General features: G+C 48.1%; 1 protein-coding gene across 2 annotated transcripts in view; it reads left to right on the top strand.

Annotated features, from left to right (window-relative positions):
• Osbp2 (oxysterol binding protein 2) overlaps positions 1 to 12,216 on the top strand; it is a 154,131-nt gene that overhangs the window by 27,696 nt on the left and 114,219 nt on the right. For both annotated transcript variants that reach the window (XM_051165173.1, XM_051165172.1), the window contains exon 2: positions 7,350 to 7,558. In XM_051165173.1, coding sequence (XP_051021130.1) covers positions 7,350 to 7,558 — 209 coding nt within the window. The remainder of the gene's footprint in view (positions 1 to 7,349; positions 7,559 to 12,216) is intronic.

The raw sequence follows: 12,216 nt of genomic DNA, 5'->3' as shown, positions 1-12,216 counted from the left end.
GCCACCATGTGGTTGCTGGGAATTGAACTCAAGACCTCTGGAGGAGCAGTCAGTGCCCTTAACCTCTGAGCCATCTCTTCAGCCCTCCTTTTATTTTCTTAATGTGAGTTTTTTTTGAGGCAGGGCCTGTGATTTTGAATTCCAGCCCCTGCTGCCTTTGCCTCTTGCTGGGTTGAAGGCGTGTGCTACCATATCTGCGTCCTCTCTGTCTTAGTTAGGGTTTCTATTGCTGTGAAGAGTCACTATGACCACGGCAACTCTTGTAAAGGAAAGCATTTAACTGGGGCTGGCTTAGAGTTTGAGAAGTTTGGTCCATCACCATCATGGTGGGAAGCACGGCAGCGTGCAGGCAGACACGGTGCTGGAGGAGCCGAGAGCTCTACATCTTGGTCTTCAGGCAGCAGCAGGAGACTGTGTGCCACACTGGGTATAACTTGAACATATTGAGACCTCACAGTGACACACTTCCTCCAACAAGGCCACACCTCCTAATGGTGCCACTCCTCATGGGCCAAGCATTCAAACACATGAGTCTATGGGAGCCACGCCTATTCAAATCATATCTCTCTCTCTCTCTCTCTCTCTCTCTCTCTCTCTCTCTCTCTCTCTCTCTCTCTCTCTCTCTCTCTCACTATTCCAAAACAGTGAGCAACACAAATTTTTCTTCTGTCAAGTTTATCTTGGCTATTCTGGCAAACTGCAAGAGAAGGAGCTAACACATTAGCCTCGGTGGTCTCTGTGGCGCTCCGACAGTTGCTGTCCTGGCAAGGTCACTACCGAGGGTTGTTTGGTTTGGAGTCAGCACAGCGCACATAGTAGGTGATGGCCACCATAACTTGACTTGCAGTTATGTCACCCGTAGGCATTTTGTCTCCGTTTGAGTAATTTATCAAACTGAAACCTCGACCCAAATTCCCCATGAAAGGTGTAGAGCCCTCTTACCATGAGTGTTGGCTGATGTGACCTGTGGGAGCGAGCCCACTGCAGCTGCCCAGGCCTCACAAGAATGATGGCTCGGGGCTGTTTGACACCTCTGTGAACCCCCAGTGAGAGGGTGGGAGGTTGCCAGACGGCATGCAGGCTCCAGAGCTGGGCATCATTCCAATGACTGAGCTTTTGGGGCACTCTGCTGGAACATTCCGTTCTCTTAACATTATCTCAACCAGGATTTAAAACACACACACACACACACACACACTTTGTCAGCCAGAGACAGAGTCCCATATAGCTCAAGATGGTCCCAAACTAACTGTGACCTAGATGTGCCTTCAATGTTTGAACCTCCTCCCAAGTGCTGGGATTGCAGTTTTGTTTCAGCACACCCAGCTTTCAACCATAATCCTATAGATTTAAAAAATTACATTTGTTTTCTCCCCCACTTCCCTTCTCTCTCTCTCTCTCCCCCCTCCCTCGTTCCCTCCCTCCCTCCTCTCTCTGTCCTCTATGGAACTTGTGGAGGTCAGAGGCCATTCTCTGTTCTCTTCTTCCATCATGTAGGCCCTGGAGTTTGAACTCAGGTCATCACGCTTGGCCACAGAAGCCTTTATCAATGAGCCGCCTCCGTGGCCCTCAACCAAGATGTTTAAAGGGAGAAACAAAGCCTTTTGTAAATACATGAGCAGCAGCGACATCCAACAGCACTCTTGAGTTCTAGGGTTTGCCCGTGAATTTTAGGCTATTTTCAGAACTGTGTTTGAAGCCACTGAAATGAAAACAAAACAAATGTAATAAACAGGATAAAAGTAAGGCCTTGTTGCCGGCACAGAGTGGATTGAACACTGGACATCTAGATGGAAGAAAAAGAGGAGAGTTTAATTCTTTGTTTTTGTTTTTGTTGTTTTTTTTTTTTTTGAGAGTTTAATTCTAAGGCAGAGATTTCAGTGGGCTGTGGTAATCCAAAAGGGCATCAGCCTAGATTTATATAAGCCACTAGATAACCTCTTCCAAAATGGTGAAATAAAAAAAGTAAACTGGAAATCTGAAGACCTTGATTAAAAAAAAAAAAAAAAAAAAAAAAAAAAAAAAAAAAAAAACCCATTTATTATGAATAAAGATTCAGCCTATTTGGGTGCTAGGTAACTAGAAATTATAATCTGCTCTATTTTTATGTTCTCAAATGTTCTTGTTATTTTAAATTTTTAAAAATTGTTTTATTAGCATATATTAAATTAAAAAAGAAATAAAAAAGGAGAAGAAAGGAAGCATGTCTAGTTCTAGGTGAGGTGGGGGAGGAGGTTTATTGTAGATAAAAGGGAGAGCACAGCCAGAGGCAGGGACATCTGGGAGAGTCCAGAGTGGACACGACCAGACTGAGCTGGGCCATGAGGGAGATGGGGAGAGGAAGGGAGAGGGGCGAGTGGGAGCCAGGTGTGGCAGCAGGAGGCCCAAAGGTGCAGAGACAGCAGGTACCACAATGGTTGGATTGTACAGGGGAGAGCAGCCCGGCCCCCTTTGCTGGAGAGTTTAGAGTCAGGGACAGGTTATGCCAGCCAGGAGGGGTCCAGTTAAACTGAGGGATGCTGGGAGATCCTGGCAGCCAGGCCCACTTTGGTAGGTTAAATAGACACCACAGCCATTTGTCCCTGGCTTGAGATGTGACACAGTAATTATAATGTTTGGTTTCATATGGCATTCTCATTATCAATGTAATGCCTTCTGATCATGTACCCCTGTGGCCCTCACTTAGCCCCTCCCACGCTTGCCTATCCTCTTCCTGTTCTCGACCAGACTGACTCCCTTCTACTCTCATGTCTGTCTTCATCTTAGCGACCCAGGGAGTTTAGGCAGAGTTGCTCACATGGAGATGAGGGCTGCTTGTTCTGGAGCATCAGCAGTCACCACACCCAGGACAAGAGCATCAGGGTACAGTTACCATCCAAGCTCCAGGCTTTGTTTGGATGTCACTAGTCTGTCCAGTCTTTTCTTTCCTCTATTTTATCATCCAATCCAGACTTCTACACCGTATCTAGTGATTCTCTGTGTCCATGTATTAGTCAAGGTTCTCCAGAGGGGGACAAAACTGAGAAATAAATACAAATATACAACACAGAGGAGAAGGGGGGATTTTATGAGATTGGCTCACACAGTTTCGTCCAACAATGTCTGTTTGTAGAGAGACTCAGGCTCCAGTGTCTGCTCAGTCCACAATGCAGGCTGCCTCAGTGGTCCTTATCTGGTGCTGAAGGCCTGGAGGATTCCTGGAGAGTTGCTGGTGTTTTTTGTTTTTGTTTTTGTTTTTGTTTTTTTTTCAGTTCATGATGGGAGGCTGAAGAAGCTAGGTTTTGACATCAGTAAAGGATGGCAGCCACGGTGGCAGCAGCAGAGTAGGTGCACTCACCAGCAGGGTGTAAAGGAGGGCAGGCAAAAGCAGACCGCCTTTTCCCTCAGCTATTTTTATATCTAGGTGATATTTTTATATCTAGGGAAGGTTCTGCTCACTCTTGGGGAGCCCCCTCCAAATTGATCCTTCCAGGAAATATCCTCACAGAGCACCCAGAGGTCTGTCTCTTAGTTGATCCCAAGCAAGTTGAGAAGATTAAGAACCACAGTATGTAACTGTGGCTAAGCTGCTCTTGATAAGAAATAGCCAGATATGGTGGCACACACTTTTAATCCCAGCACACTGGAGCCAAAGGCAGGTGGGTTGCTGTGAGTTTGAGGCCAGCCTAGTCTACAAAGCAAGTCTAGGACAGCTGAGGCTACACAGAGAAACCCTGTCTAAAAATACCAAAAGAAAAGAAAAGAAAAGAAAGAAGTATCTCACTTCTTGCCCATTTACCCCTCCAGTCCTTTGTCTGTACCTCCATGGGCTGCCGGGTATTATATAGACAGTAGGCGGTGTATATATTAGGTGGGTTGTGATCTACACTATGCCAGCAGATAGCTTTCAGTGCAACCCTGTTTTCACACAGTGGTCTGGCTTCTTCCATCTCCCACCATGCACAGGGCATTTTGTTCCCTGTGCTCCCACAGAAACGCCTGGAGCTATTGCTCCTTTCTCTTTTCTGACATCAGGCCCAGGAGACCTACTGTTTTGATTTTTGTTGTTGTTGTTGTTTTTAAAGATTTATTTATTATGCATACAGTGCTCTGGCTGCATGTACACCTGCAAGCCAGAAGAGGGCACCGGATCACATTATAGATAGTTGTGAGCCATCATGTGGTTTCTGGGAATTGAACTCAGGACCTCCGGAGGAGCAGTCAGTGCCCTTAACCTCTGAGCCATCTCTCCAGCCCCATTTAAAAAAAATATTTATTTATTTTATGCATAGGAATGCTCTATCACATGTACATCTGCTTGCTAGAAGGGGGCATTAGATCATGTTACAGATGATTCTGAGCCACCATGTGGTTGCTGGGAATTGAACTCAGGACCTCTGGAAGAGCAGACAATGTTCTTAACCACTGAGCCACTCTCCAGCCCCCGAGACCTACTATTTTGACTTTGGGTGTAAGAGTCCAATTCCTTAATGCTCCCGCCGGTGACTACATTTGGCCATCACCTGCTTCTCTGCCTCTCCTGCTGACTCTCGTGGCTGTGATGCTGGGACCTTTCCAGTGCTCTGAAAGCCATGTGAATTCTCCCGGCCTTGCCAGCTCTGCCTGTGCCCAGTGCACAGTCTCTGTCCCTTTTCTTCTTGTGCCTAGCCAGAGTGCTGTTGACGCTCAGTCACTATGGTATTTAGTACCCGAGGCGTGCAACAGACACCCCCAGCTCTGCCACATCTGTTAGCTGGGCCTCACTTCTGCTCCACCTCATCTTCTCTAAGGGGTATGGCCAAGGCAGACAGGAGTCAGAAAGGGAGAGCGGTGTCTTCCAAGTAAAAAGGGATTGTTGGTTGGGTGTTGTGATGCCTGCTGCCTAGTGGGCACAGTTTGGAATAACGCAGAGAAGGCCTCTGAAAACTTCTGTGACATACTACCTGAATCACAGTAATTGCTATGGGAAGTGATTATGTTAGTTACGGCAGGCAGCACCATCCGTTGTGGACCCCGGCTCTTTAAGTAGCGCGTGTGCCCGTCTCTATTGCTTTCTGCTTTCCCGTGTGGGTGTGAAACGGTTAGCTGCCTCAGACCCCTGACACCTTAACCTCCTTACCACAGACGGACTAGATCATGAACACTGAGATGAAATACACCTCAAGTTGTTTCCCTCAGGGTCTTTTCTCACAGCACTAAAATGGAAGCCCGCGTGCCGGAAGTGGGACTGTTGTTGAGATGAATCTGGCGGTGTGGCTTTCAGGCCCTAGGGACTGTTTTGCAGGAGGAGTGAGGAAGACCTTGGATCTTTGGTCTGGAAAAGCCACTGAGTGTTACGGGCAGAGGTTGATGGGTGGGCCGTTCTGGGGGCAGCTTAGAAGATAACAGCACTGACAGAAGCTGTCTCGAAAAACCTAAAACAAAACCAAAAACAAAAACAAAACTGCACTGAGAGACATGCAGGCAGAGGTGTCAGAGAACAAAGATTCTATCAGGATTGGGCTAAGGGCCATGAAATGTATTTTTGCCAAGAATCTGTTTCTAATTCTGTCCGTGGATTAAGGACCTGAGTGGAGTAAGTCAACATAATGGGCTCATTTGTCTGTCAGAGGAAATTTCAGGACAGGAGGGCATTCGCGATGGCGCTTGTTAAAGGCTGGAATCACAGGAGGCCTCCAGTGCCACACTGGCGCAACAAGGAAGGTGTCTTGGGGGCAGAACGCCATCTCATGGGTCTGAGTTCATTTAAATAAAGACAGCCTAAGCCGAAGGGTTCCCCGCTGTTGGGAAGTAACTGCCTGGGAGAGGGTGTTTCCCCAGCTACGGTCCAGGGGCACCGGGATCCCAAGGTGGTGGGAGAGTGGGGCAGGAGCATCCATGTGATTGCTGGTTATGAAAACATGGAGGGATGCAAGATTGAGGGGGTCTTGGAGAGCAGCAGGGGCCAGGCACTGTGTGGCAGGGGTTGGTGTCCGTGCAGAAGGTCCCTGAGGATCATGGGGCGTCCGCCAAGGTAAACTGCTGGTATAGGCTGGAACATCCGCCAATAGAATCTGTGTGCCGTGGGCAGCAGAGCCGGAAGGGTGGACCTTATGAGCCCTTTGGGGATCTGTTGATAGGAGCTAAAATAAACTTTCTCCCTTACACAGGCAAAGAGCAAGGGCTACCTTCTTCTAAGTCCTTTATGTAGGCTGCCACCCAAAGGTGTGGTCCTGACTAAAGGGGGATCTTTTCACCTCAAAAGATCCAGACTAGGTTTCAGTCTTTCTATTTCAAATGACTTAAGAAAAATCCCTCACCGGGAGGTGGTGGCACACTCCTTTAATCCCAGCACTCGGGAGGCAGAGGCAGGAGGATCTCTGTGAGTTCGAGGCCAGCCTGGTCTACAAAGCAAGTCCAGGATAGGCAGGGCTACACAGAGAAACCCTGACTTGAAAAATAACAACAAAAAGCAAAAACAAAAAACAAAAAGAAAGAAAGAAAGAAAGAAAGAAAGAAAAATCCCTCACAACTGTACCCAACTGCTTGGGTTCCAGTTAATTCCAGATGTGGTCAAGCTGAAAGATAACCAAGAAGAGCCACCTCGGCAGGAAATTGCCAGGCGAATCCATCCTTCCATGGCCGTGTTAGATGCTTCCAATTTTCTTTCCCTTTGTAACTCCCTCTGTGGAAAGACCTGGGGTTCCCATGGGGTTGTGGATTTTCTTCAAGTGTCGAAGGGAGTGAGTTAAGTAAATCCACTCACGACACCTGGGTCTTAATTTTTAGGTATGGGGCCCAGTTGGAAATAATAGTCCTTCAGTCACCCCTGATACTGTCACCTCCACGATCTTGTCAACAGTGAAGGGGCTGTCCCTTTGCTGTGAGGTAGCATCGCGTCAGTTAGCCCTGTCATTTCCCTGAACGACAGACGATAGTGTCTTTGCTCTCTAGTTTTCTTGGTGGAACAGAATGACAGTGTCAGGGACAGGACCACTCGCAGGTGACTTCAAAGCAGAAGGTACCCAGCATCCTCCCTTTGGGCTGTGGGCCTCCAGTCTCTGCTCTCGCAGCAGCATCTCACCCTTTGCTTCCAAGATTCAGCAGAAGGAGCTTGGCATGAAGCTGCAGACCTGTGTTGACTGTTGGGCTCTTCTCCTTCTCATCAGACCAAAGCAGACACGCCACATTCCAGCTGCCTGCCATTCCCCATGGCCGGCAGACGGGATTGAGTCCAATAAGGCACTCTCTCCCTCTCCCCGTGGTGATCCCAATCCCAGGGCATTTCCCAGCCCTCAGGGTTTGAGATGAGGATGAACCTTGAGAGTGTCTTTAATCTGGGACCATTGCATCCAGGAGCCTCACCTCATGCCTTCTCTTGAATCCCACAGAAACCAGGGTGAAATGGCCCACACCTGCCGTGGAACCATCAACCTGGCCTCTGCACACATTGACACAGAGGACTCGTGCGGAATCTTGCTGTGCAATGGCGCAAGGAGCTACCACCTCAAGGCCAGCTCAGAGGTAGACCGGCAGCAGTGGATCACCGTGCTGGAGCTGGCCAAGGCCAAGGCTATCCGTGTGATGAAAACTCAGTCAGGTAGTGACCACTTAGCCCAGGGTGTGTGTGTGTGTGTGTGTGTGTGTGTGTGTGTGTGTGTGTGTGTGTGTGGTGTCATGGTACTCCAGAGGAACTGGGAGTCAGAAACATTTGGGAACAGTGGTGACCAGGAAACCCAAGATAGTCTGGTCCAATTCAGAAGGCCCAAGGTCTGGGTGTCAGCTTCCCACACCTCAGCCATGAGGGAGCCATTCTGCCAACATGTTTGTGGGTGGCTGGCAGTCCTGGGGATAGGAATGTTTGCAGATACTGGGTGATCCAGGCCCAGAAGCAATGGTCTAGGGTGGGGTCCAGTGGGCTGTACTGTGCTTCAGACTGGGTTTTCCCCAGGGACCGAGTTGTGGGTACTGAGGACAGTTTCCCAGAGCTGCTGCCCTGACCAGGCAGGACGCCAACTCTCATCGTCCAAGCAAAGAGTTTATATGATTTAAAAGCCAATAGTTCCAAAAGCCTGTGAGCAAACCCCATGTTTAACTCTTGCCCCTCGCTGCCTCCCTTCCTCTCTCCCTAGAGGCCACCAGAGGTGCCAGAGATGGCCATCTTTACCTATAGCCCCAAGTAGGTGTTCGTTTAAAATATAACACACCACTGCCCTTTCCTGTTTAGCAATTTATCCTAAACATGTCCCCTGTTAGCACATAACAGCATCACTTTTGTTTTTACAATATGGTTTTTCATTGTATGGAGGTACTGCAGTTATTTAGCCTTGTCTGTGGATGGGCCCATCAGGCTGTTTTCTTAAGATTAAGTTATTTTATGGGTATGAGTGTTTTGAGCAGACACGTGTGTGTTCAGTGTGTGTGTGTGTGTGTGTGTGTGTGTGTGTGTGTGTGTGTGTATGCGCGCATGTAGGTACCAGATGCTCTGAGACTGGAGCTATGGATAATTGTAAGCCTTCATGTGGGTGATGGGAACTAAACTAAGGGCTTTTGAAAGAGCAGCAAGTGCTCTTAACTTCTGAGCTATCACTCTAGCCCGGGTTGTTTTCTGTGATGCACAGTGGTCCAAGGAGTGACCTGCGGCCGGTTTATTTCAAGCCTGCGTATGTACAGATTCAGCACAGCAGTGGGGAAGGCCGCTGGGGCCGTCTCATCCATGGGTTAGAGTATTTAAAGCACCTGTAAGAGACGGACCGAGGAAAGAGAGAACGAGCCTTGGTCTGACCATGGGCAGGACCATGTTTATTCACGGCAAGGGGGCACTTTTGTCACCCATGTGTCTAGATGGCTAAAATGCCTCCAGAAGAATAGGGAATCGGCCCCTTATAGGGGTGGAAATGACTTCTGTAGTCTGCAAGGGAAACTGGGGGATGTAGTCTTTTAATTGGAAACTGCTGTTGTGTTGTGTTGAGTCCCAAGGACCCGTGGTCTCTGTGATAGCCTGTGGAAAGCCACCGTGGTGGGAGGTGACTCGGGCTCAGGTCATGATGTCCAAGTGAAGTAATAGGCTCCCAGAAGCCCTTGCTCCCTCTTTTCTATGAATTAGTGACTCCAAGAAGCTTCGTTTTCCTGGGAACTTGTAAAATTAGTGCATAGGCAGTATTTACTAGGTTAGCCATTTGCAGTTATTTATTTGTCTGTGTGTGTGTGTGTGTGTGTGTGTATTCATGAGTGCCACTGTGTGCAGGCAGAGTTCAGAGGACAACTTGCTGGCTCATCTTGTGGGTTTCCAGGATGGAAGGAGCTCAGCTACAGTGCCATTCCCTGCTGAACCTACTACGGGGACAGTTCTCATTCAAACCACTACACTCCGCTCCCTGGCCCCAAAGGCGTGTAGCCATAAATCATAATGCAAAAACCACTTAGTCCAACCTCAAAAGTCCACATAGTCTATCGCAGTCTCAACACTGTCTAAAAGTCCAAAGTCCAAAACCTCTGCAGAGATTCAAGGCAATCTCTTAACTGTATGTAACCCACTGTAAAACAAACAAACAAACAAACACCTACACACTTCCAACATACAATGCCACAGAAGATACATTACCATTCTAAACAGGGCAAACCCAAATCTGGTAGCTCCATGTCTGGTGCCTGCCACACACTTCTCTCTCAGGCCAGTCCCACTTGCTCTGTGCATCTCTCCTCGGCAGACAATCCCTCGGCTCTGCCGCCTCTAACGTCTCCAGCGCAACCCTGGCTTCACAGCTGCAGCGTCACGGAATGGCCCCTGCAGGCTTCCATGCAGGGACTCCCGTGACACACACCTGTACTCGGTGACTTTCCCTAACCACAGAGGAAGATTCCATGACCCTCTTACTCCTCTATTCTTTGTGACTCTAGAGCCAAAACCAAACAGCCAATGTCGCCAGGTGGCTCCACGCTGGAGACAGAGCCTGCCCCTCTCCTTTGAGTTAACGTTCGAATAAGCTTTGATTTGTTGATGCTTTTAGGTCCAGATAATTCCGGAGGACTTTTCTTTTTACAGGTGGAAGTTTAGCCGGGTGGGATCTTGCCTTAGGCTCCCCCCTTCATTCCTTTTCAGACCAGGTCTCTCCTTAATCTCCTCCTCTTCCTCACACAATCCTTGGCTCCCACATTCAGTTTCCTGCTGCTCCCTTGTTTTCTTCCTGCTTTCCTGTCTCCATTTTAGATCTACTTAGGAGTTGTCGCTAATAATCATGTAACAGAATTAGTATTAGGCTGTCTTGAAACCTCCGCTGTAAGGATAATTAGTCCCCAAATCTCCAACAAGCCTTTAGCCTTCTTGCTAATCCTGTTCCCCTTTGACACCTCTTCAGCTGGTCCTCCGTGGTCCACATTCTCTCAGCACTGCTGTCTTGCAGCTTGGATGGCCCATTTCACTCTGCTCACAGTATTCAACTGCTTTCCCGTCCCAAGTCCCAAGATCTTCCACATTCCTCCGAAAAACAGCATGGCCAGGTCTGTCACAGCAATACCCCACTCCTTGTACCAACTTCTGTCTTAGTTACTGTTATATCACTGTGATAAGACTCCATGACCAAAGCAACTTACAGAAGAAACAGTTTACCAGGCCTTCAGGGATTTAGAGTCTATGACCATCCTTGCAGGAAGGCACTGGAGCAGTAGCTGAGAGCTTACATGAGAGAGAGAGAGAGAGAGAGAGAGAGAGAGAGAGAGATAGAGAGAGAGAGAGAGAGAGAGAGAGAGAGAGAGAGAGAGAGAGAAGAGGGACAACAAACTGAAAATGACACAGCTTTTAAAACGTCAAAGCCAACCCCACAGTGACACGCCTCCTCCAACAAGGCCACACCTCCCAATCCTTCCCAAACATTTCCACCAACTGGGGACCAAGTATTCAAATGTATGAGCCTATGGGGCCATTCTCATCCACACCACCACAAGGGGAAACTAGAAAATTCTTTGAGATGATGGAAGTGACAACACAGTCTAAAATAAACTCATGGGGTACAGCAAGAGTGACTTTCGGGAATGTACGGATGAAAAAGCACACATTGGTAAACCTGCAACCGAACAGGAGACTCAATAAACAGGAAGAGAAGATTGCAATAACTAAAACCAGATGCCGTCTTGTTAGCTTGTAGCCGGCCCCTTTTATATGTTGGCCAGTCCTAAACAGCCAGACTCCATCACACAAGAAACCAGGCCCCACCTTTCTCTTACTCTGTCTTCTGGAGGCTCCTTTTCCAAAGCAACTTTTGCCTCTGGTCTTATTTCTAACAATTATCACTACTGACCTTGCAGGAATGAAGAGGAGCATATATAGCTGGATAACCCAGAGGAGATGACGTGGGAAAATGTCTGAGTGTACATGCATCACCGTGACTAACTTCAGAAATCTTGACATTTATGAAAGAGTGTTGCATGGGCATCTTACAGTAAAGAAAACTCGAGACCAGATGGCATTGCTGGTGGGTTCTACCAAGAACCAACCCTGTCAAAAAAAAAAAAAACCCGAAGGGGAAGGAACATTTCTTATTCTGTGCAGCCAGCATGACACTGAAGCCACCAAACACAGGACAAAGATAAAAAATAAAAATAAAAAATAAAAGAAGACTTGGCCCCTCATCCATTATGAGCACGGATGTGAATAAAATCCAACAGTGTATTATAAAATGTTATGCTCCACAATTGAGTAGGATTCAGTTCACAAACCCAAGGAGGCTCAAAAATAAGAAAAAAAAAAAATACCAGTTTGATTGGAGGGGACACACAATCATCTCGGGTAATACAAGAAAAGGATTTGGCAAATGGCAAATATCCTTTCACAAGAGAGTCACTCAGTGAGGGATGGAGAGAGGGCTCAGTGGTTGAGTACTGGCTGCTCTCCAGAGGACCTCGGTTTGATCCCCGGCACCCACATGGTACCTCACAGCCATCTGTAACTCCAGTTAGATGGAATCTAGTGCCTTTCTCTGGCCTCCATGGACTCCAGGTACATACATCCAGGGCAAGGAGAACCTGTGTGTTTAACACCCATGGTGAGCTTGGGCCTAGCACCGAGCATAGCAGCGGGGTCAGTGCCCGGTGTGGGTCTGTTGTGGGGCCTGCATTCCATGGCACTCCCTCTGTGGATCTGCTAAGCTCCTTGAGGGGACGTGCTAAGGTGCTGTGGTTTCTTTCTGCCTGTCACCACTGACTGGGACAGGTGACCACGAGTTCTGGGCCAGCTTGGACTACATAGTGAAACACTGCCTC

This window comes from Acomys russatus, chromosome 22 (assembly GCF_903995435.1).
Source record: "Acomys russatus chromosome 22, mAcoRus1.1, whole genome shotgun sequence".
Classification (NCBI taxonomy): Eukaryota; Metazoa; Chordata; class Mammalia; order Rodentia; family Muridae; genus Acomys; species Acomys russatus.
Note: the sequence above shows the minus strand (reverse complement) of the source record. Positions and strands in the feature narration are given on the sequence as shown.